Raw genomic sequence first — 21,547 nt, 5'->3', positions numbered from 1 at the left:
GTCTAAGCCGTCCTAATTTAGAATTGCAAACGTGGGCAACCTCCAAATTAGGGTGGCTCTGTAATAGCTGAATTCCTATCCTATGATAAAATAGTTTTGTTTTTTTTTTCAAAGCAATTTTTTTGGCCTTTTTGTGTTTATTTGATAGGACAGATATAGTGTGAAAGGGGCAGAGAGGGGAGATGACATGCATCAAAGGGCCATGGGTTGGAATGAAGCCCGTGGCTGCTGCAGCACGGACGCAGTCTTTGTACACCCCGGGTTTTTTTGTTGTTGTTGTTTTTGTAATGCAGTCAGGAAACATGTTTCTGTAACATCAAAACTGCTGTCTCACCTTGTTTTTTAGAGGGACATGACTGTATTTGAAAGCTAAAGTTACATTTTAGATGAAAATTTATATGAAAAACACATACAATATGCTTAAAAGATACGGTGCATTGACACTGGCCTCTTCATGAGTTGTTAAATTTCCTCTCTTCAGATGTTTCCATTTAAATACCTGTTCCAAGCCCAAAGTGGTAAAACGATCCACTGTTTCAAAACACGAGCAAAGATTAGACAAAAGTCTGAAAACTAACTAACTAAAAATGTGCAAATGAACTTTGTTTTTTTGTTTTTCTCATTCTAATCCCATGTATCAACTCATGACCTCCAAGATTTAACTTGTGACCTCTGATGAGGCCTGACCACTTGAAGATATAAAAGTAGTTTCCACCTCAAGCAGCGTGCTGCATGTAGACATGGTCAAGACGACCTGCTGAAGTTCAAACTGAGTATCAGAACGGGGAAGAAAGGTGATTTAAGTGACTTTAAATGTGGCATGGTTGTTTGTGCCAGGGGTCAGAGGAGAATGGCCAGACTGATTCAAGATGATAGAAAGGCAACAGTGACTCAAATAACCACTGGTTACAACCAAGGTCTGCAGAAGACCATCTCTGAACCAACACAGACCACACCAGGTGCCACTCCTGTCAGCTAACAACAAGAAACTGAGGCTACAGTTCACACAGACTCACCAAAACTGGACAATAGAAGATTGGAAAAACATTGCCTGGTCTGATGAGTCTGGATTTCTGCTGCCACATTCAGATGGTAGGGTCAGAATGTGGTGTAAACAACATGAAAGCATGGATCCATCCTGCCTTGAATCAACAGTTCAGGCTGCTGGTGGTGGTGTAATGGTGTGGGGGAGATTTTCTTGGCACACTTTGGGCCCTTTAGTACCAACTGAGCATGGTTTAAACACCACAGCCTACCTGAGTATTGTTGCTGACCATGTCCATCCCTTTATGACCACAGTGTACCCATCTTTGAGTGCATGCTAATGCCTGATATAGATGAAGCTCGATGTTACAAATAAAGGCAGGTTTACACCACAAAATGTTTATCCTAGTAAGTGTTTAATCATGAAAACAAAAAAGACAGAAAACACAATATCTGAACGACCATGTGTTGAAGTACAGTATAAATAAAACATATATTAAGACATGTAAAAGGAAGGTCAAACAAGCATCTTTGTTTATCTTCTACCGTTAAGTACATTTGAAGAGAAGTAGCGTCAATTTAACAAAAATCGTTGGCATTTCAAACACATTCTTATTTACAATACAGGACAGCAGACTGGGTTCAAATAATATTTCTAAATCATTTTTAGCATTTGTTTTAAGAGTGAGCGAGCCAAGGAACAAAACATAGCAGAGAGTTCACACAGAAACTATTTCAGCATCATCTCTGTGAGTGACAGCTGACTCGACTCAATTTAAATGTTCCTGAACCAATAAAAATCATCCATTTGGGACTCCGAGCACAGGAATGCAATAATACAAAATGATTTGTAAACATTGTTTGACTCAGATCAGCAGGACAGAGACAATAAGATGCAGGAAAAACCGTGAGAGACATTTGAAAAAGCGGTTTTCAAAACTCATAAAATCTGCTGTTGCTCAAAATGAAAACCAAACAAACAGCCACCATAACTGTGGTGAATATCAACTCATAAACCAGGAGATGTTTACAGATTTCACTCAGTGATGTGTTGCCAGCCAAGTGAATCTTTAATACCAATTTAAAACAAATAAAAAAAGTTGCTCATGTGTGACTCTGAGCGAGTTTTGAAAAGCCCCTCGTCATGATGTGTTTAAAAACGTGTACATTCTGTAGTGATGCTGCAGTGACTGAAAGACTGAAATCAAACTGATGTATGTGTTTAACTGAATTAAAGAAGTGCATAAAGGTGCCGATTCGCTGGATCAGAACTTGTGTCTCATCCCACAATGCAACAGTCAAACACTATATCCAGTTAAGTCAACTGACCAGATGTTTCACACTGTGGCATCGATTTAATAAACCAGCAAGCCGTCACCTTTCAGCACTTGGTGGCATGTTAGCAGTGTCATGTGATGTGTTGGCTTAAACTATCTGTCAAAGTGGTCATGGGGACATTTTTCCTGCTCCTCTTCCTTCACGCTCCTCCATCGTGTCCTCCTCTTCTTGCTCAGATAGTGATGAAGCCTCCTTGGTCGCTGCTGACTGACTCTGGCACCACGCAGCGACCCCTCCTCCTGGTCACACGCCGCTTCCGGTGGAATTTAGCGTAACAACGAAACCCTGAAAAATCAGACACAACTTGTTATCTGCATAGTTAAAACTGATAGGTGTGGATGTGCTGTGAGCAGGGTGGCTAATTTACAGGAATATTCAAGGTGAAAACTTGGATAAATGAGAATTAAGTAAGAAGATTAAGTAAAAAAAGAACAGGATTTGGCTTTTAATCTTATGGGCCGTGAACACCACTCTCCTCCACTCTCCAACACTCTCCAAAGTCAGTGTTGATTGGACCCATCAACCACCGCTCCCACCCACCCTACTTGGACTTTCGCCACCTTAACTTTCCTTCTTTTCCCCCTGACGCTGCCAAATGCTGTTAAACTTTAACAGTGACTGGCTGCATATCATGCCGACATTAAAGGATGGCTTTTTTGTCAGTGTCTGACGCTGCAAGTCACTGCCCAAGTGCCAGATTTCAACAACTTCGGAGTGAGACTGGGTTGGTTCTTTGCTGCCTCCAGCTGCTTAGTGGTAACGATAACTAATTCTCCTCCTGCTGAGATCAACATGGATTTGGTTTTTTTTTGTTCTCTTTCTCTCTACATACACTCCACTCAGTAGTGTTGTGGTAGTTGAGTAGGCACCAGAGAGCTTTTGTCGTTTTGACATGATAACGATACAGTGTGTTTCGGGGTTCATGTGATGCCGAATAACTCGCCTATCTCACCCAGAGATCAGGTAAAGTGTAACAAGCTGGGGAGGGGGGCCAAGGGGTGGCAGGAACCCAAAAAAAGGCCTCTTTATTACATAGCAGGCTTTGCTTTGTCTTTAGTACTCGCCTGTATTGCCACTGCCATGGCCTGCACTGGTTTACAATCTCTCACACAACTCTGGAATATAATGCAAGTCTCTCTTTCTCACAGTCGTATGTTCAGTAGTTGCAGAACACATGCATTTTTGGTAAAACCTGACTATTTAAAACATTTCCACATAAGCTGCCTCAGGCACGGACGAGTAGCTCACCAGGGTAACTCAATGGAATGCACAAGAAGACTTGTGCTTCCCAATGCGCCCTATTCGTAGGCGGAGGTGTTTCATATTGTAAACTTATAGCAAAAATGCAAGTGTTTGGGAAGCACTGAGCATATGCTGGGGTAAATGAGACCTAGATTATACTGCAGGAGTTGTGTGAGATGTTTTGACATAGTTTTGCTGTTGTTAAATGTGGTCTCAATTTTACTTGTTCAAGAATGTTCACTGTTTTTGGATTCTCCCTCCACAGTGGAGGCGTGTGTGGGAAGAATATTCCTTTAACTTCCCTTAGAGAATTACCAGAAACTTTCCAGAAATATACATTAATCCTTTGAAACCCTAAGTATAGTTAAGGTGAATAAATCAGTTCAACTGCAAGTCTTTAAATGTATAAGAGCAATACTCTTGCATTTTGAATAAAGAAAAATGATTCAGAAGCTAAGAATGTAAAGGTCAACATTTTGAAAGTGCTCATGTAACTCTAAACCCATCTGAAGTATTTCAATCCCTTTAAATATTAACTTGGAGTGATATCTGTCTCTGGAGCACATAAACAATCTATCAAATCAGCATTTCTAAACTCAAAACATTCAGTGTTTTCCGACTGGAGGCACTTCTTCATAGTTCTAGGAACATAGTTCAAGAACCCTGCTTTTTGTTGTGTCCATATTGTAAAAAAAGAGGAATGATCGTAGTTCCTAGACAGCTTTCAGGAACTTTTTTAGCTCATACTTTGAGTCGGTACTTTTTGAGCAGGGGGTCTTGATGATCCTCTATCAAGAATTTTTGAGCATCAAAAACTTTATGCAACAATTTGTACCTTTTCTGCATCAATTTATTGTGGAAATGTCAAGGCACTTTTGGCTTTAATCGTGCATTGTTGCTTCATTTTCTTTCACATTAAAGGCAGACTGCAGCCACTGAGGTTGCACCTGCCACCACCTACTTAAATGGAGGCATTGTTGCATCTATGAGTTGTGTTCTCGCAGTTTGTCAAAATAAAAGTCCTTTGCTACTGTCATGTTTTGATTGGCAGGGACAAATGCATGTGTTCTAAATATTTAGGGGGGTTGTGTCCCTTGCTTCTCCCCAAAAATCGACAGCTATGAAAACATGGACAAATTGACCAACAGTAAAGTCCAGGCTTTAATGAGCATATTTGCAACAGTGGAAATACAGCAGGGTTTTGACTTGTCAAAATGAAACTGACGCTGCTATATCAACCTCTGGTCAGCTTACAGTACAGTTCGCCCACTTGGCAGTGTGAATGCAAAGAAGTGTTTGGTCTGAAAACACCTCATTTTACAGGAATATCAACATTTCTTAACACTGGGTTATTTTCTGTTTACCACTAAAACAGTGTGCCACTAAATGTGGCCACTCTACGGACCAGTCACCGGTCAGTGACTTTTAAAATCTTACCTATGAACAGTGAGACTACAACCTGCACATGAAAAGTCAAGCTGCTGCTATAAACTCCTGAGACCTGAACTTTGTTTGGTGTGCAATTTTAATTTCTTAGCTATATGGGATCAATAGGACCCAGTTAGTATAAAAAACTAAACATTGTCAACGACAATTAAAGGCGCTGTATGTAAGAATGTGGCCAAAACGGTTACTGCACTCAAATTCAAAATACTGCCGGGAGTCATGTCCACCCCCCTCCCCTACAGATTCGAGGTTGCTGGACAGCAGCATGCTGGAGACTGATTTGTTTGCCCACGGGCAGCTGCTGTGGCAGGGCTGCGTCACCACATCCTTGATCTTTGGTTAACCAGTGGCTAATTCTATGTACTAGGACACTGCTAATGCTGCTTGCCGTGCTGCTGTAGCTCAGTCGTAACTGTAACTGATGCTGAGACTCTACTGACTGCGTGACTGGTAGACGGCGGTGGGTGGTGCAACAGGCCAAAACACAAATTCAAAACATAAACATGATTTGCGGACCGTAAAAATGTTTTTTAAATGCGAATATTCTGGCTGTACTATTGTTGTCGGTGAGATCAGTATGTTAAATGAACATTAATCCTTCGTCTCTTTGACATATTAGGAGGATTTTACGACTATTTGCTTTAGATTTCTTACATATAGCTCCTTTAATGTCCTTATGTCTTCAAACGAGACGATAATAAAGTCGCAATGTCTTCAAATGAGTACTTCCTAATTAACAGTGTCTCAGCTTGTTACTGTTGGTCAAATTTGTTGCCATATTAAACTACAAACATTATTAATCATAAATAAACAAGTTTCAGCCATGAAATGTGATCAGGTTTTGGCCCTTGTCCACTTCTGTGTTGGGATCTGCTGCAGCCTGACTTGGCAGAGATGGCTGCCATCTTGTTTTTACATGGATCAGTGTATTGTGCTCTTACTGCCTCTAGATGCACAAAAAATGTCCACGAACGAGGACAATGGGTCTAATTTAAGTAGAAAAAAGTATAAGGTCAAGCAAACCCAAAATGTGATGAGGACACAGGGTCTCAGGAGGGTATAGATGCTAAAAGTACCACCAAGTGGAGTATCCCTTTAAAATGAAAGCTTTACATGTATGGGATAACTGCATATTCATTCTGTGGCTGAGAGTCACTCTCATGTCTGTCTTGTAAATATGTAGCTGGAGCTGCTTAGCTTAGCTTGGCACACAGACTGGAAACAGCGGGAAACTGTTTAGTCTGGTTCTGTCTAAATGAGACAAAGCTCACTAATCAACAAATGATATCTTGTTTGTTTTATCTGCACAGAAACTAAAGTGTGAAAATGATCTGTAACTTCCTGGAGTCTCTGTTGGTTGCCTGGCAACTGCTCCAAACATTAACTGGCTGCTGACAGATACGAGAGTGTTATCAATCTTCTCATCTAACTGAACACCACAGAATAAATAAGCCTATTTCCCAAAAATGTCAAACTATTCCTTAAAGCAGTGACCCATGTCTTCTGATACTTTACTGTTAGCACTGTGATACGTCATACAACAGACATTTGGACTCAGAGCAGGAGAAACACAGCTGAAACCAGTAAGTGCCCCAGTATTATTCCAGTGAGCCAGCATGCACAACACCAGGGCCTTCCCTAAGTGGAAAACAGCCAGCATTAATGGTATTAAATACACCTTTTCCTACAGTGACATGTCAAAATGTCTGCAGTGAGAAAGGTCTATATATACACAACACTGTAATGAAGTCACAACTCCAGCCATCTCCTAATCACACAATTACTGACCTCCCCCGCTCGCCTCTCACACACCTGCTGCCACGTTCCCTCATCACTTTCCCTGCAGTATAAATACCGGCCTGTTTCCACTCAGTCCTGTTTTGCCTGCCTGCCTGTTTTTGTTTCATTTTGAAAGCAAGCCTTTACCTGTCGTGTTTGTCTCTGAGTCAAATGGGTTCAAACCTCTTTCTCTCCTGAGCCATAACAATCAGTTTGACCATGTCCTCCTCACTCACCTTCCTCACACATGCAGTCATCGTAGCATTTGTTGTTGAGGCCTCTGTTGTGAGGTTTGCACTCGTGTTGTCTCAAGTCACAACAAGAACCTTTAACAGAACAAGCACATGATATTCAGCAACCAAAGACTTCACGTTGTGTAAGTCAAAGCTTCTACAAGAAACTGCATGATCCCAATTATCATCTTAAAGGACCTGAATACTTATTTTCTCAATCTGCCTCTTACTATGAGAGATAAAGTCCTAAAAGAAGACAAAATAATCTGCCAAAGTTAAAACAGTTTTGGTTGTTTCACTTTAAAGTATTTCTGTTTTTGTGTTTTTCTCATTGGCTTAATGTGGGTGGATCTAGGTTGAAAAACATGATGTCACAAGTTTGTATTAATCAGTCAGGGCCCTATTTCAGAGAGCAGGATCATCAAACTGAGCCTAATCCCAATCTCCGATTTGACTGAGCTTGAGCTGAGAAACTCTGAGTTTCCGGTTCCAGAACAGCTGATCAGAATTAGCTCAACGGTGTCTACGGTGAGCACCATCAATTGAGTGCAGGTGACATGATTTTCAATGGCAGAAAGTGGAGTTAAAAGTTGAGCCACTTATTTTACCCCAACTGAACTGGAGATTTTTAATGACTGTATGTGGACTTTGAACATGTCATCAAAAAAAAAAAAAAAAAAACCTAATACGGCAGCTGCAGCTAAACAGTGAGGTGGCATGGAAAGATCGTAGGTAATGTTAAGTGACGTTACGTAATGTGATGCACTAATGCGTGTCTGATATATAGAAAATATAGAGCCATTTTTATATATTAACAATGTTCATATATTTTTAGATCATTAGTATCTTCTAATTCAGCTGAATTGCCGAAGAATCGAAGGGCAATGCATAAAACTTGCTCTGATGATCATGCAAATCCACGATATTTGATGTATCTGGGTGAGACTAATCCTGCTTTCTGAAATAGGGCCCAAGACTTAGCAATGTTTGAATCAAAGTCTGATGGTAGTTGCAGGGTTGTTTGGTTATGTAGCAAATTAGTCAATTTTTTGGGTGTTAAATAACATGTCAGGGTGTTTTTCTCAGAATTTCAACCTTTGAAAAGTGTTCATGGCCCTTAAATCACAAATGCCTCATTGCCACTGCACGGCACAACTCGACTCACTTGACTGCTGTTTTTTGGTTGTCCATCAGCAAAAGTTGTGGGTGGTGCCTGATCCTGATACCACCTTGGTTGAGGTTCAAGTGAACTAACACGATTCTAGAAGGTTGAGTTAAAACACTGCGGACCACTGATTGGTCAGAGAGGATCGTTACTATCGAGACATGGGACATCCTGCACAAACCCGACATTTATAGATGGTCAAGTCAATAGCAACAGCATTTTTTTAAATTCACTCCAACCATTCTGTTGTTGGGTATATAATGTGACATATGATACACAGGTTGTTGTCAATTATTGAGAGTGGGGCTGCAACTAACGATTATTTTCACTGTTGACTAATGTGTCTTATTTGTTCGATTAGTCGACTAATCATTTTATCAAAAAAAAGTGTTGAAATGTTGAAAAATGTCGGTCTGTCTCTCCCAAACTCCAAAATTCTATCATCTAATGTCTTGTTTTGTTCTCACGCCAAAGGGTTTTAGTTCACCGTCATGGGAGAGTGTGTAAAGCTGCCAATATTTGAACGTAAGAAGCTGCAATAAGAGTATTTTGGGGTACTTTTATAGTATTTTTCTATGAAAAATGACTCAAACTGATTAGTCGACTACTAAAATAGTCACCGATTATTTTAATAGTCGTTTAGTCACCGATTAGTCGACTAATCGTTGCAGCCCTAATTGAGAGACACACCCGCAGCTGAGCAAGTCCCCCACATTTGTGCACATGAAATGAGTGGAGCAGTATCTATTAAAAATCAAAAAGACCAAAAATGGTGTTGAACACTCCAGACGAAGGTCCAGTAGGATCAAAACGTTAGTGTAACTAATAAATTGTGAAGCTGTGCAAGAACAGTGTGCCAGATTTTCTGTTCAGCGACTCAATTAATATTTCCAAAGCATCTGCATCTGAGACAGTTGGATGTATAAATATCTCTCTTTAAAAAAAAAAGCCTGAAAAACCGTGCTATGGTCAACTGATGATGTGCTGATGTTCCTCCGTTTGGTTGCAGATGAACTGATCAAGCAAGAGCCGGCTGGAGCAACATTCGTTGTGTTGTGTTAAAGATGATGGCATGTGGTGTTACTAAAATAATCAGTTAAGAATCCAACCTGCATTGGGGTATTGTCTGCAGCTGATAACAAAATCTAGAAAAGCACCTGGTACCAAAGTCAGTCGAGAAGAGTTGAACCGTGCAGTAGGAATGAGGCAAAGGAGGACCACAAACCATATTCTGTCACGTATGAAAACTTATCCCTGAGTTATATAAATATTTTAGTGAATAAGCCCTTCTGTATCTGGGAGCATCAGAGAGCGTTACTATGGTCAGGATCGACTTGTATGATGCAGACTGACCTGGGAGGCAGTCCAGGTGGTGGTCACATGGCTCGATGGCGTCAGCGTCTACAGTCACATTTCCACTGCTGAGGTTCTTACTCCGCCTCTTGTCTGCAGCAGGAACAAAAATAAATGAACACAACAGTTTGATCCTGAAAACGTCTGCTCAATACACAGCCACAGCCAAACAGATCAATCAATTGGTCACTCAGTATCAACATAATGCTTTTATATCAGGTATTTTCTGGTGAAGCCATTTCTGTTTGTACAAGTTTTTAATTTGATTCATACATAATGATTTCAACACAGGTCAGATATGGGTCAGCTGACAATCCCCTAAATGTGAAATATACTGAATGTTTACTAATTATAGCAGGGAGCAATGATCTGATGATAGAAATCGCAAAAGTGAAAATCTAGTCAAGTTCTAATCAAAAACTCACACTGGTCACACTAACGTTGGATAGTGCAGTAGTCACTGGCTACTCAGCTTCCTATAAAGTGACTGTAATGTGTGAATAAAAAGCTAAATACGTTTAAATACTCACAGTTGCACTTAAAGTAGTTTAGATATTGAATGTCTGTGTTTGGTTTTCAATAAAGTGTCACTTATGTAGTTTTTATGTTGTGTTCACACCAGGCATGAATGAAACAATTTGTGCGGCTGAATTACATGTCAATGCGAAGACGTGATTAGACACAACGGATGCAACACGAATGACTCGAATCAAGCTAATGACGTGGCGCTAGTAAAGCAAGTAGCATGACTTCACGTTATATGCTTTTTCACAAAAGTTGAAAAATCTGAACTTCATTGACCAATTTGCACCGCGATAGTCAATCAGCATTGAGACCGTTGGGATTAAGACTTGAGACTGGATGGATTGCTGTGAAATTTGGCACAGACATTCATGGATGCATGGCAACAAGTCATAATAACTTTGACCCCTTGATCTTTATCTAGTACCACCATGAGGTCAAACCTTGCCCAATATCTTTGTTTATGACCAAATACCTGAAAAGTAATGACATTCCCATCAGCCTCAGCTGCAAATAAGAATGTTAACATGCTAAACCGAGACAGTGATCAGAGATTATACCTGCTAAACAAACATGCTAGCATTGTCTTTATAATAATGAGCATTTATCTTGAAGGGACAGTTCAACCAGTGTGCATCTACTCATGGACGAGTGGCTCAGCTCACACTGCAGGATGTAAACATTAATGGTGTCCTCCCGTGACCATAGCTACCTCAGTGGTGCCAGATGCACGCTTCCCTCTGTACTTTGATGTAGTCGGGAACTGTAGTTTGGTAGAAAGAAAATAGTTCCTATATGAAACTGCTCACAACGTGGTCTGCGGGTTATCTTGAGTAACCTGGTCATGATTTCTGGAAAGAAAAAAATCTTTGGGCTGAACTGTCCCTTTAAATACAATAAAATAATCTGATACAAGAGAGATTTAGGTGTGATTTGGATTATTTCCACCAAATCAAATCAGAGCTTCTTTATGATCACAGATTCACAGTTACAGCTGAACACTAACCTTTCTTCCTGGAGGACGGCCAGGTGTCCACAGGTTTCATGTCCTCATAGTCTGTCCAATCGAATAGCGCCATGTCCAATGTTGGCATCACCTCTCCTTGTCCTTTTCCTCTTCCGGACCTCTGAAAAAAAAAAAAAAACCAGACACCTTACATTTTATAACTGTTATTTCATCTACATTTCAGCTGGAACATTTGCACACCGGATTAACTCATGTTCTCCATAAGAAATCCAAACAGAAGAGAACAAACACGCTGATATGCAGATCTGTAACACCTAATCCCATCTTCAATTAGTTTCAGCATGCTGTGTAATTTCTGCTTCCATAGTAATATTTGAAATATCTTCTTTATTTATGTATTCAAAGACAATTGTGATCAGAATGTGAAGATGTGTATTAAAAACTAATCCTAAATGTGAAGCGATCCGGCGTACGAGCTGCTGTAGAGAATACATTGAAGAGATCAATCCTGTCTCTTCAGATTGATGTTCACATACTACAGTTACACCACAGCAGCTCAACAGATGACTATGTTTTGATTTGTTGACTGTGTTTTCTGTAAGGACTGCAGGTAAACACGTTCAGGGTGTTCCTAATGAAACACATCGGACTCGTGTTGTGACGAGTTGCAGTAATGCTTCATTGATTCATTCATAAAACACCCTCACAGTGAACAGAGACAGAGGCAGAGCTTTAAAAGACAATCGATTGGTAACAGAGAACATGACTGCCCATAGCCTGGAATACAAATATATTTATATATCACATCATTTGTATTGTTGATACATATACAATATACAGACTGGAACATACACTTCATTACACACAACCACGGGTTTATTTTTCTCCAGTGAAGGTGGCAGGAAACTAATGCAGCCTGCAGGTGATCCTGGGTGGACATTTTATTATTCATGTATCGTCTATGTGATTTTATGTTAAATAAATGCAATTTCTGAGTCAAGTCATCTTCTAGTTTTAGTGAGAGCTTCACAGCATTGTTCACCATATCCTCATATAACAGTTCATATAATATCCTACGAATCAGCGCCCCACAAACAACGTTACATACCTGATATAATGTTTGTATATATGGTTTTGTGCATATGTGTGCTAAAGCCTGTGCCCAGAGCTTGTGTGTGTATGGATATATTTATGTGTGTGCCTATTTGTGTGGATGCATGCATACATATTCATACACACTCATGTATTTTTTTTTAGTACTTTGTTTCACTATTTTACTATTTACAGATACCTCATTGTTTATACTGCTTCATTTAAATTGAGCATAGCGTTAGTTTTGCAACCCGCCTCCACCCCAGCTCCTCCTTTTCATACTGTGTCTGACGACTTATTAATGTCATTTCTGTTTGTTTGTTGTCTTTGCTGCTGCTCTTCCTGCCTTAGGCTTTCCATGTAGGCACATGGAAGGGCAGGGAGGTTTGCTCGATCTGCCTCAGGCTTTCCTCGTTTCCACATGGAAGGGCAGACAGGTGTGCTCTCTCCCTGCGTTAGGTATTCTGCGTAGGCCTAGGAAAGGCAGAGGGGCCCCAGAACAGAGCCACACCGCTAAATATAATACTGCAAATGGAAATAAAGTTTTCTTTGACTAAAGTGTTCCTGACTGAACTGTCTTTAATGTCTTTTGAAGTACTTTGTAACATCTATCCATTTTTAAAAGTGCTACATAAATAAATTTATTTTAAAACGTCATTACTTCCAAAAAGGTACATAATTGAAAGTTTAGGCAAAGTTTTATTAAGTTTAGACACTATCCACCACCACAACCACACTGCCTATACTTTCAGGACTTCTCAGGACTGCTTCCTTTTTGACTCTCGTTAGCGCAATGGTCACATGATTGCAGGCTTCCCAATTAATGATTATACACAAATTTCTGGCTCATGATTACGTGGGATATGTACAAATTTGGTACATTACTTTTTATAGGAAAATGTAAGAACAGTGCATGAGAGCAGCCTGCATTGTTAGGAAAAGGTACTTTAAAAAGAAACTTCTTACTTTAATTCAACTCAATTCAATTTTGCACAACATCCCTCTGTCCTCCTTGGACCCTCACAGCAGGTACTAAGACCACTTACCCCTTTAAAAAGGGGAAAAAATTGTATAAACCTCAGGAAGAGCAACTGAGGAGGGATTCCTCTTCCAGGACGGACTAGCCTGGTTCCAGACCATAGACCCCGCCCACTCAACTGAGTAGGCTTGTATCTCTGGTCTGGCATACTTGAATGAATTTGCGATTTATCTCGTCCAAACGCCGGACAGACCAGTGAACGCCGGGGGTCTAGTGATTAGCCAATCAGCGCCACACTGATGTCAAGCTGTACGCCGGTGGGTAACTGGTGAGGATAGCAACAATGGCGACCGCTACAGATCCTACAGACCACATTAACGATGCTATCGAGGTATTTCGCCACTACTCGCATTAATGGAGGACCAAATTAAGGAAGCTGCTAAACTGGATTTAACGGCGATGCAGCTGGGCGTGCACAACAACGGAGACATTTTAAACGGGCAATGCTCGCTTGTTTCGGCACCCCCAAGGCATGGATACTAATGATGTCAGATTCTGGGTGAGTCGTTGATCTCTACTGATTGATTAGGGAAAAATCAAATTCCCTCCCCCTTGTAAATCGCCTTCAATGGAAGCCATGTCAGACTGAAGGTTCTGGGAGCTTCAGTCTGACACTCAGGCTAAGGACGGACAGAAGATGTTGTGTGTACAGAACAGATCAACATAATAAAATTACAATAATCCATATGACAAATATAAACTACATCAAGATGTTACCTCCCTTTAAAAGTCAGTAGTTAACAAGATTTCTGTCTTGGCCAGGCTGTGCCTCTCCCTCATAGTGTTTTCTGCTGTTTCTACTGTTTGGCGTGGCACTCCATTTCCCTCCTGCTGCCAATCTACCTGCACACCTGCAACTGATCCACTCATTACGCTCCTGTAGTGCTGATATACCACAGTTCTACGCTTCACTCTTCAGATCATTCAGTTTGTCCATTGTTTCCTGTGATCTCTGCCTGACTCACCCACTATCTCATCAGTCTGCTTCCCAGCCAACAACCCCGCTCACTCAGGCTAAACCCTCACCTCACCTACTACTAAAATCAGGGTTCCCACACCTCCTTGAAAATCCAATCCAGGCATGTTCCAGGCCGAATTCCCTTAAATTAAAGGACCCAACACTGGAGCTGCACATTTCGTGGAAATATTATCTAAATGACCAAGTGCTGCAATTTTTTGAAAAAGGTAAAATGCAGGTTTTGCAGCTGTGAACTCAGCAATATGTTGCTTCAGTCGACTACATTTACTGTCAGCACTGATTAGACGTCCACATAAAAGTTAGTGAATTCTCCTTTTAATGAAAGATCCTGTTAATGGTTGAAAGAAACCACCGTGATTGTTGGTAGGATACAGGATACAAACTGCGCTCTCTGATGTTAAAGTCACTCTGTACTTCTTTTAAGAGCCACACACTTTAAGAGGTTAAAAGAAAAGCCTTATTCTGAGACTTCTAAAGCTAATGAAGATATTTTTGTTCCTCAGAGAACACACAACTGACCTTTCCTCTCGCTTAAAACTTTGTCTGAAATGTCAGAACACCACGGTGGATATCACATCATGAAAAAAGGCAGATTGTTGAGAACATTCAGGCTCCCAAGAGGAGAAACTTTTAAATTTCACTGACACCATGGTCTTTACTCATGTTATACCCTCGGGACAAATGTGGGTTTTTCCCCTCAGTAGTGATGAGGCTCTAAGAAAAGCAAAATCAACAGTACAAGATGTTGTTCTTTCTCTAACACATTCATACTGTGGGGTAGACTGAACACAGCAGTCTGATGGTGCTATTTAAAGCTTCAGCCTTCAAGTCATTACTAAAATATTGCACAGTGATCTGACTACTCTAACATTTTGTAGCAATCATACTTATATTCATATATTTTTATTTATTTTATGTTCAAGATGCTGCTTCTTGTGTGTACTTCTCTGTAGCAGTAGGGATGGGAAAATGAAATCATAATGAACAGTTTAAAGTTTAGCTTGCTCCCTGAATACTTAATGTCAGCAGTAGGATACCTTTGGGCTTATCCATAAATTCATATAAAAGTAGGAGTGTCATAAATCCAAATATTCTACCTCAGTAAAATATATGTCATTGAGATGAGTGTTTGATGACTTTGCTATAAAACAAAACTCCTTTGTGGTTTGCTAATGCATAACCTTCTGCAATAAAAGCCATAAAAACGCTACCTCTGTCACTTTCCTCACACAGAGGGAGCAAAACAGAAATGTTAGACATATAATTAAGTCAGCAGGACTTTGAGACGTCTCTGGGGGAAAACCCGGTCCATGAAAGACATCCATCATAAAATAAGAATCAACCTCTTGATGAAAACAGATCCATACTCTCACCCTCAGTAAATAAGCCTATATGGAAATATCAATTAGATTAATTGCAGGGGGCTATCTGCCTGTGCTCGGCTGCTCATTAAACCATCAACAGAGGATCGAACATTAATTAAGAAGCCTTGCCGCATGCTCGCGCCACTGAAGCGAGGCTCAGGAAAGGGTTTTTTTATTCTTCAGTGGTCCAATAATGTTTGACTCCTCTTATAGTAAAGACACACTGCTGAACTCTCAGTCATTTTGCAAGCAGAAAACCAAGCACACCTACAGGCCAGTCTGCAGACATTTAACACAGACACTGACCAGGGGAGTGATCACACAGAGCCACCATCTGAAAATCTGAATGTTGCAAGAAATTTGTATTTTTTCTAAACTGGGCAGTCTCCTTACCAGTAAATAGATGGCACTGGTTATTTGATTAATCATCTAAAATAACATTTGATTACTTCAGTCAGGACCACTTTAGTAAAAAAAAAAACAACCTTATTTCTATTTGCAGTATTGTGTTTGGCGGTATGGCTCTGCTCTGGGGCCTCTCTGCCTTTCCTAGGCCTACACAGAATGCCTGAGGTGGAGAGAGCACACATCTCTGCCCTTCCATACGCCTATGTGGAAAGCCTGAGACAGAGAGAGCAAACCTCTCTGTCCTTCCACATGCAAAAAAAGGAAAGCCTGAGACAGAGGGAGCAAACCTCCCTGCCCTTCCATGTGCCTATAAGGAAAGCCTAAGGCAGGGAGAGCAGCAGCAAAGACCCCCCAGGAGCAAAACAGAGCAAGCACCAGTGACAAACAGAAATGACATCGATAAGTCAGACACAGCATGAAAAGGAGGAGCTGGGGTGGAGGCAGGTTGCAAGGTTGCTTGCACAGGAAGCAGCAACAGTAGGCAGGCCAGAGCAGTTTCAAAAGGGCGCCCTGAATAAGATTCACCAATTGGTTGCATATAAAGCAATCATGTGATCTATCAGCTGACTCCCTTCATCAGTCAGCAGCTCCATCAGTTGACTGAGCTGTTTGAGATCAGCTGATGGAGCTGGGATGTAAGCTGAGCTGGACATCGTCTCCTGCCTGAACTAACGCTATGCTCAGTATTTTCCTAAAAATCTGTGGTGGAACTGGGGTGACATACATAGATATAGGACTGAAAAACTTCAAGAAAGCTGGGTGGACAAAGAGTTTGATTTCACATTCGATCTACTACCAACAATCCACGGTGATTCCCTAATCGAAAAGTCCTATACAAGTTTCATTTTTTCCAATAGAATCCTTAAGATTCTCATAAATTTCAAAAAATCCTATCGCACCACAACCACGGTCAATGACCTCCTCAGACCCTCTCGCTCCTTCTCCTACATTATTGCTGTGGAAAATCTAGTTATTTGAAAGCATGGTGCACATTACACAGAGTCTGTAAGGTGCCTTGTACATTTGTAACTGAAGCAGTGGGCCAGTGACCAGGCTGCCGTTTTTGACGCCTGGGGAATGAGAATGGGGTGAGGAGGCAGATCAGAAACTTTCAAACAATGTTATTTTGCAGATGGGAACGTCAGAGCAGAAAACACTCATAAGAGTTGTTTTGGACAGCAATGACAAATGAAGTATTTCCTCATTTAAGTTGGAGGATTTGTTGAGAGCTACCACTTCCTTGTCTGTGTTACTGGAAAACCATAGAGGAGGGCCCCTAATGTGTGGGAACAAAAAACGACTTTGTGGCGACGGTTTGTGAGAAATCAGCAAAACTACAAACCACAAGAAGACTTGCTAAAAATGCAGATGATGCAAGTGAACATTTTGTTTCTTCGTCACGTCACCTCATAATGGAAATATAATGAGGTAGAGCCCCAAAGCCCACATTACGCTAAACAAGAAATTTAGACCATAGCTCTGAGAGTGAAGACAAACATTTTTTCCCATGTTTTTGTTACTAATGGGAACAACATTTTTTGAAAAGGATCCAGTATTGAGAGAGAGCGCTGCAGCCAGCAATGTAACCACTCAGGGCGTGTTCACACCATCAATTTACGTCCGCTAAGGTGTTTATTTTTGCCACAGCTCAAGTTTCTTAGGTTATGTTTTTTTTTATTTCATTCATTCATGTTGTTTCCTGTTTTACTTTGAAACTCACATCTCCTCTCTTTTCAGATCCCCTCACTTCCTGCCCCTGTGTGTTTTCCCTCCCTTTTGATGACTTCACCTGTGTCTGATTGTCTGCCCCGCCCTGATTAGCCTCACCTGTGTCTTGTCATCCTTCCCCTCACCTGAGTGTTTAGAGTGTGTCTTGTTTTCTCTCAGTGCCAGTTCATCTTAGCTCCTTGTGTGTTGAGTGCTCCAGCCTTTTGGTTCCCCGTGTCCCTTTCTTGGTTTTTTGGATTTAGACTGATTGCCTCTGCTTCTGCCTCATCCCTTTTGGATTTGTTTGCCTCCACTGATAGACCTTCTGTGTGCTGAACCTACCTTTTCACCAGATCTGAAAACATGTTGGCTCTACACACTAAAATTATTTTTATTTAAATGGAGTCTGGTGGGTTTGACAATGAAGATTTTGGGGCTGTTTCTGGTCAAATAATAGGATCTTACTCCTTAACAAAAAAGGTTTATCTCCTTTCCATAATACTGTCAGATGCTTAAAATAATCTGAGCCTGTTAGTGTCAAAATCAAGCACTTCGAGAAGGCGTAAAGTGTCGGTGCACGATTGCCCTGAGTGGTTACATTGCAGCCTGTTTCGCCACTGCTGGCTGCAGTGGTTTTGCATAATACCAGGCCAATTTAAAAACCCATTGTTTCCATTGGTCACTCACACAGAAAAACATAAGAGTCCTGGTTGAAAAATACCAAGCTTACCCTTTAAACTTGGCCTTTTTTGAAGCCAACATTTGTTTTAACTCTAAAAAAATCGATTTTGATGGTGCTGATAAAAATGAAAATTGGCTTTCTGTGGCTTACTGGCTCTTTTTTTCTGTTAATCAATGAGGACTGCCCCTGTACAGTAGACCTATAGCATAAAAATAAAAGCACTCAGTACTTTTGTCAAAGTTCATCTCAGTCAAATAAAATGTCAAATGAAACGTTTGCTTCAAATCACTGGACAGCAGTTTTGACTGAGGATATTTCTGAGGCTTCCTCAGTTTTAACTGTTGTCACAACAGAACTGGTTTTATTTGCTGGACCTGTCCTACTGCTGGGAGAAGTAACATGGGGATTAATAATTAGAACTGCAGAATCAAAACTCCAGTCCAGTGGTACGGTTTCCTCCAAACAAAATGCTCAGTTGTATCTGTTTATGTCATTTCCACCTGTTAATCACCTCATTTTTAATCGATATTTAATGTTTTTATTTTCCTGTAACATCTTTACTGTGTTGCCTTGAGCACCGCTCCTCAACAAAACAACTGTCAATCAAACAGCGTCTGTGATCCTGCGACTGAGGCAGATATTTCCCACAGACGCCCTACAAGCTGTCGGGTGTTTGTATCAGCAGCTGTGACAAATGTAAAAGCTTTCATGAAGTGAACGCTGGCTCGGTATCTACTGACATCAGGTTCCATCTTGTCTTTAAGAATCTCATTTGTAACGGTTCCAACGCTGAAGGAGGCTTGAGAAAACAGGTGTTATTTTTTTAATATAAATGCTGTTTATGCGTACTGTTGAAGCGTCATGCTGCGTGAGTGTGACAGGTGGTGAGTGGTGCTCCATGCACTCCTGCAGATTTTTCAGTGCATGTGCCCACAGCCGGACACCGAAGAGACTCTCCGTGCTCACATACATTTCACCTGCCATGGTTTTAATAAAGGAAGGTAGTTACGGAAAATGTGCTGCTGGACTCTGAAGTGTGTGATTTTGATCCCGGAGGCGTAGTTTCATTATGCAGAACACGATCACATCTATCATACACACTGTGACCAAGAGCCGCTGACTTTGGCCTGCTGGAGGATATTTTTCACCGGCAGCACTTTCAGGTTCACACTGTAGAGTGTGTCATTTCTGAGATGAGCTATGAGGTTTGCGGCAGCATAACGGCAGTAATGGGGCCCATTTTCCCCCGCACACTGGAATCACACTGAGGCACAACAGACGCAGCCTTTAATAAGCACTTGGGTTTCGTTGGGGTTACCTGGGGTTTGGTAGAGGCCGGGGGCAGCGTTGGGGGATGCTCGTTCATCACCGTGGTAACCATGGAGGAGCCGGAGCCAAAGACGGCGGCGATGGGGGAGGGGGTTTCACTGGGTGGGGTCATGCTGAGCGAGGGGGAGGCGGCAGAGGAGGAGAGAGAATCCTCGAACAGATCTCTGTCCTTAAACGCAGAGCTCAGCTCAGGCTCTGGGAGAAACCCTGGACACACAGAAAGAGAATGTACCAGATCAATAATCATGTGTTATCACCACATAATGTACAGTTAACAAATTATGGAACCATTTTTTTTTATTTACTTATCTAAATTAAAAAAATCTAATGTAACCAAACCTTTGAAGAGTTAAAGGAATTCTTCCCCGCAGACTTAAAAATGTAGTTTTTCTTGCATGCCTCCACGGTGAACGAAGAATCCAAAAATGGACAAAATTCTTCATGAACTGATGTCATAGGGGTCTGTGTTTAACCGCAGCAAAACAATATCAAAACATCTGTTTACCCCTCTCAAACAACTAGTGCAGTATAATCAAAGTTGGATTTATCCAGTCGTTTGCTCAGGACTTCTCAAAAACATGCAATTTTGCTAAAACATTATTCATCCTGCCTGGTCGTGCCTTTGCAGTAGCTGCTCCAAAGCTCTGGACTAGCCCTCCATTGACACTTTCAAGACAAATCTTAAGACATACATGTTTTGCCTTTGGATGTTCGTAGTGGTTTTGATATTTTAGTATTTTATAATCTTTTTATGTACGTAATTGTTCCTACGGAGTTTTTCTGTTTTATATTCGTGTACATGTTACATTGCTACATATTTGTGTACCATTCTTTTTTTTTGTACAGCACTTTGGTCAACTGTGGTTGTTTTTAAATGTGCTGTGCTTGTTTCTCTTTCCCAGGGTGTCAAATACAGCCGCTTTGTCATGTCCCTCTATGTGTGATATCAAAACCAAAGACGGCGTTGAGCGTCTTTATGAGACGCACCAGGCTTTTAACTAACTTCAATACATTGAGGTTAGAAATTAGAAAGCATCTGACTTTGTTTAAAGAGTGAGAAAGTCCACATAGGGCTGGAGGGAGGGAAGATGGATGAGTCAAACAAAACTGGACTTTCATCCAGGAGACTGCAGTTCGTATTCCATGTGAAACCAAAAGTCAGTGTTGTTTTAATGTAAAGTTTCCTAATTTACATTTGGTTGTATTTACATCACTTTAAAGTACATAACAAAAATGCTTATTCTAACCCAAAACATGATCTTTTTCCAAACCTAACCAAGTAGTTTTGCTAATTGCAACCGTTTCACAACATTAACCATGTGTTATAATGTGCTTATGTCACCTGGATACACAAAAGGGTGCCCTGTGTGTTGCTATGAGATGCCCTGGGGTGAGACAAATCATTGATATTTGCCGACCTGGGAATGCAGGACAAGTAACATTTTAGCAAGCACGCATTTGTTTGGGAAGTACTGAGCATACGACTTGGATTATACTGCTTGAGTTGTGTGTGAGTTTGTAAACTGATATTTTGATATAGTTTGCTGTTGTTAAATGCAGATTCTTTACTTTAAAGCATCAAGGAATATTCTCAGTTTTTGGATTCTACTTTTCTTGTATAGGCATGTAAGAAAAACAAAGGTTTCCCTCACAAATTTAATGTAGCACAGGATGAGAAATTGGATACACAAATGGTCATTTGAAGGGTGAAGCATTCCTTGAACTACAATTACAACAAACATGTTTTCTTCCTTAAAACAGTCTCACCACAACATCCAATGAGAAGCTGATCAGGAGCTTTATCTTGGATCAAATCATCGTCCTCAGCCGATGGACTCTGCCTGCTTTTCCATGTAATTGTAGAAATTTTGATGCACTCTCAAGGCTTCTCTCCAGTATGGGATTAAAAGATGAAAAC

General features: G+C 40.9%; 1 protein-coding gene across 2 annotated transcripts in view; it reads right to left on the bottom strand.

Moving 5' to 3' along the window:
* Positions 1-1,395: 1,395 nt before the first annotated feature.
* Positions 1,396-21,547, bottom strand: part of draxina (dorsal inhibitory axon guidance protein a) — a 38,114-nt gene continuing 17,962 nt past the window's right edge. For both annotated transcript variants that reach the window (XM_049592641.1, XM_049592556.1), the window contains exons 3-7: positions 19,619-19,836; positions 11,069-11,189; positions 9,541-9,633; positions 7,026-7,115; positions 1,396-2,607 (exon numbers count right to left, since the gene is read on the bottom strand). In XM_049592641.1, coding sequence (XP_049448598.1) covers positions 2,495-2,607; positions 7,026-7,115; positions 9,541-9,633; positions 11,069-11,189; positions 19,619-19,836 — 635 coding nt within the window. In that variant the 3' untranslated portion in view covers positions 1,396-2,494. The remainder of the gene's footprint in view (positions 2,608-7,025; positions 7,116-9,540; positions 9,634-11,068; positions 11,190-19,618; positions 19,837-21,547) is intronic.

The sequence above is a fragment of the Epinephelus fuscoguttatus genome, linkage group LG1 (genome assembly GCF_011397635.1).
Source record: "Epinephelus fuscoguttatus linkage group LG1, E.fuscoguttatus.final_Chr_v1".
NCBI classification, from domain to species: domain Eukaryota; kingdom Metazoa; phylum Chordata; class Actinopteri; order Perciformes; family Serranidae; genus Epinephelus; species Epinephelus fuscoguttatus.
The sequence above is the reverse complement of the archived record's forward strand: the minus strand, read 5'-3'. Positions and strand labels throughout refer to the sequence as shown.